The sequence below is a fragment of the Fulmarus glacialis genome, unplaced genomic scaffold (genome assembly GCF_000690835.1).
Source record: "Fulmarus glacialis isolate BGI_N327 unplaced genomic scaffold, ASM69083v1 scaffold22608, whole genome shotgun sequence".
NCBI lineage: Eukaryota > Metazoa > Chordata > Aves > Procellariiformes > Procellariidae > Fulmarus > Fulmarus glacialis.
In genome coordinates, this window is record NW_009229240.1 from 3083 (window position 1) to 4753 (window position 1671).

Below are 1671 nucleotides of genomic sequence, written 5' to 3' on the forward strand. Positions count from 1 at the left end.
CCAGCCACCTGCATCCCACCACGTCCACCCCACTGCGGCTGCCACACATCCACCTTGCTTGGTCTTGAGGGACCTGTTACCCCGAATCACACAGGCAGGGCTCTGCCCATAATACTCCACTGGGAAAACACCCAGCGCTTTCCCGAGTCCAAGCGAAAAGGCAGCAAGACTTTCCCCCACAGAGGGGGTGAGGCACAACCCACCTCCGGGCCCTTGTACGGCCTCCCGTTGATGATTTCGGGGGATGCGTAGAGAGGGCTGCCGCAGTAAGTCTGCAGAAGTTTGTCCTGCTGGTAAACATTGGACAGGCCAAAGTCTGCAATCTAGAGAGACATTTATAGCTGTTATCAAGCAGCAAAGTTCCCCTTCACGGGTGGAGCAGCGTTGCCACCTGAAGCTCTCCAGCTGCGAGCTTGGCTGAAACCAGGACTGCCCTTGGCACCCTGGTCCTGGGTGCCCTCAGCCTCCTCAGGGAGCAGCAGCAGCCTGGCTTTCCACCCCCAAAGCCACTCCTGCCCCTCTCCCCCTCCCAGAAAGCTCGTCCCAGCTACCGCAGCAGTTGCCCTGCGGCTCTGCCCCTCCAGCCCCATCACCGGCATGCCGGGAGCAGAGGCAGTGGCAAAGGTGTGGTTAGAGGGTGCCGGGCTCCCCCCCAGCTCATTCACAGCCACACGAGGCTGCTTCAGCCCCTATCTGCTCCACCTAGCACACAGGCATTCATTATCCTCATTACGCCTGTCACTTCCCAGTGAGCAGAAGGTACAGTCCCTGCTTGCGAGCTCCCAATTGCAAAATTACCCCTTACAGAGATAAAGCCCCGCAGCCTGTTTATCACCGACCGCACCGATTCCCAGCTGCGGCCGTGCCCTTCCTCCCCGGGCGGCTGCAGCTCTCCCAGCCGAGGTGAAAAGCATCGCTCGGGGCCAGCGGAGCCGGGAGCTGCCCCGCACCTCCCTCCGCCAGCCTGGCCAGCGCATATGGGGACCAGGACTTTCACTGGGAGAGCCCTTTCTTATCCAGCCGGTCGTGCTTTGACCTCAGTGTTCAGACTTTGCCCTCTTATCAGCAGTCAGATACACAATGATGGCTTTAGTAGGCAGCACGGAGGCTCTGCCCCTGCAGCCTCTCCCGCTCAGCTGCCGGGCACAGGTAGCCGGGGGCAGGTACAGGCGCCCTCCTGGCTCCCCATCTCCTGGGCAAACAGCAGCACAGGCGATGCCAGCGGTCCCAGAGCTGACAGATGCTTCCAGGAGCTGCGGAGAACCATGTGTCCTGGGGGGACCGGGGTGTCGTGGCCACCCCCAGCCCTTAGACCCCTTTGCTGGGTGACACCCAAAGCGTGGCCAGGTTCTGCCAGCCCCTCACCTTGATGTTCCCGTTTGCATCAAGAAGGATGTTCTCCAGCTTCAGGTCCCTGTGAACGATCCCATTCTGCACAAAGGAAGGGAGAGCCAGGTTTAGTTCACAGCGTGTTTGAGGAAGGGAAAGTCAGGCAGCGTGCGGAGGTCACTGCCGTTCGCCGGCACAACGGCACGCAAACAAGACACGGTGACGGCAATCAGAGGAGCAGTAAATAACCCTGGGTGCGTGGATGAGGACAGGCTGTAAACCACGTCCTGACATGGGTGCTACCAGCTCCCCGTGCTGCTCGGGAGCACGAGCAGGGCGGCA

At 60.8% G+C, this 1671-nt stretch overlaps 1 protein-coding gene across 1 annotated transcript in view; it reads right to left on the reverse strand.

The window, feature by feature from the left end:
- The window catches only part of NUAK2 (NUAK family, SNF1-like kinase, 2), a gene marked incomplete at its 5' end in the record, with an annotated part of 2971 nt that extends 1540 nt beyond the window's left edge, over window positions 1-1431 (reverse strand). Inside the window, 2 exon segments of the mRNA XM_009583793.1 lie at window positions 204-323; window positions 1366-1431. Of these exon segments, the coding sequence (XP_009582088.1) occupies window positions 204-323; window positions 1366-1431 (186 nt within the window).
- Window positions 1432-1671: the final 240 nt, after the last annotated feature.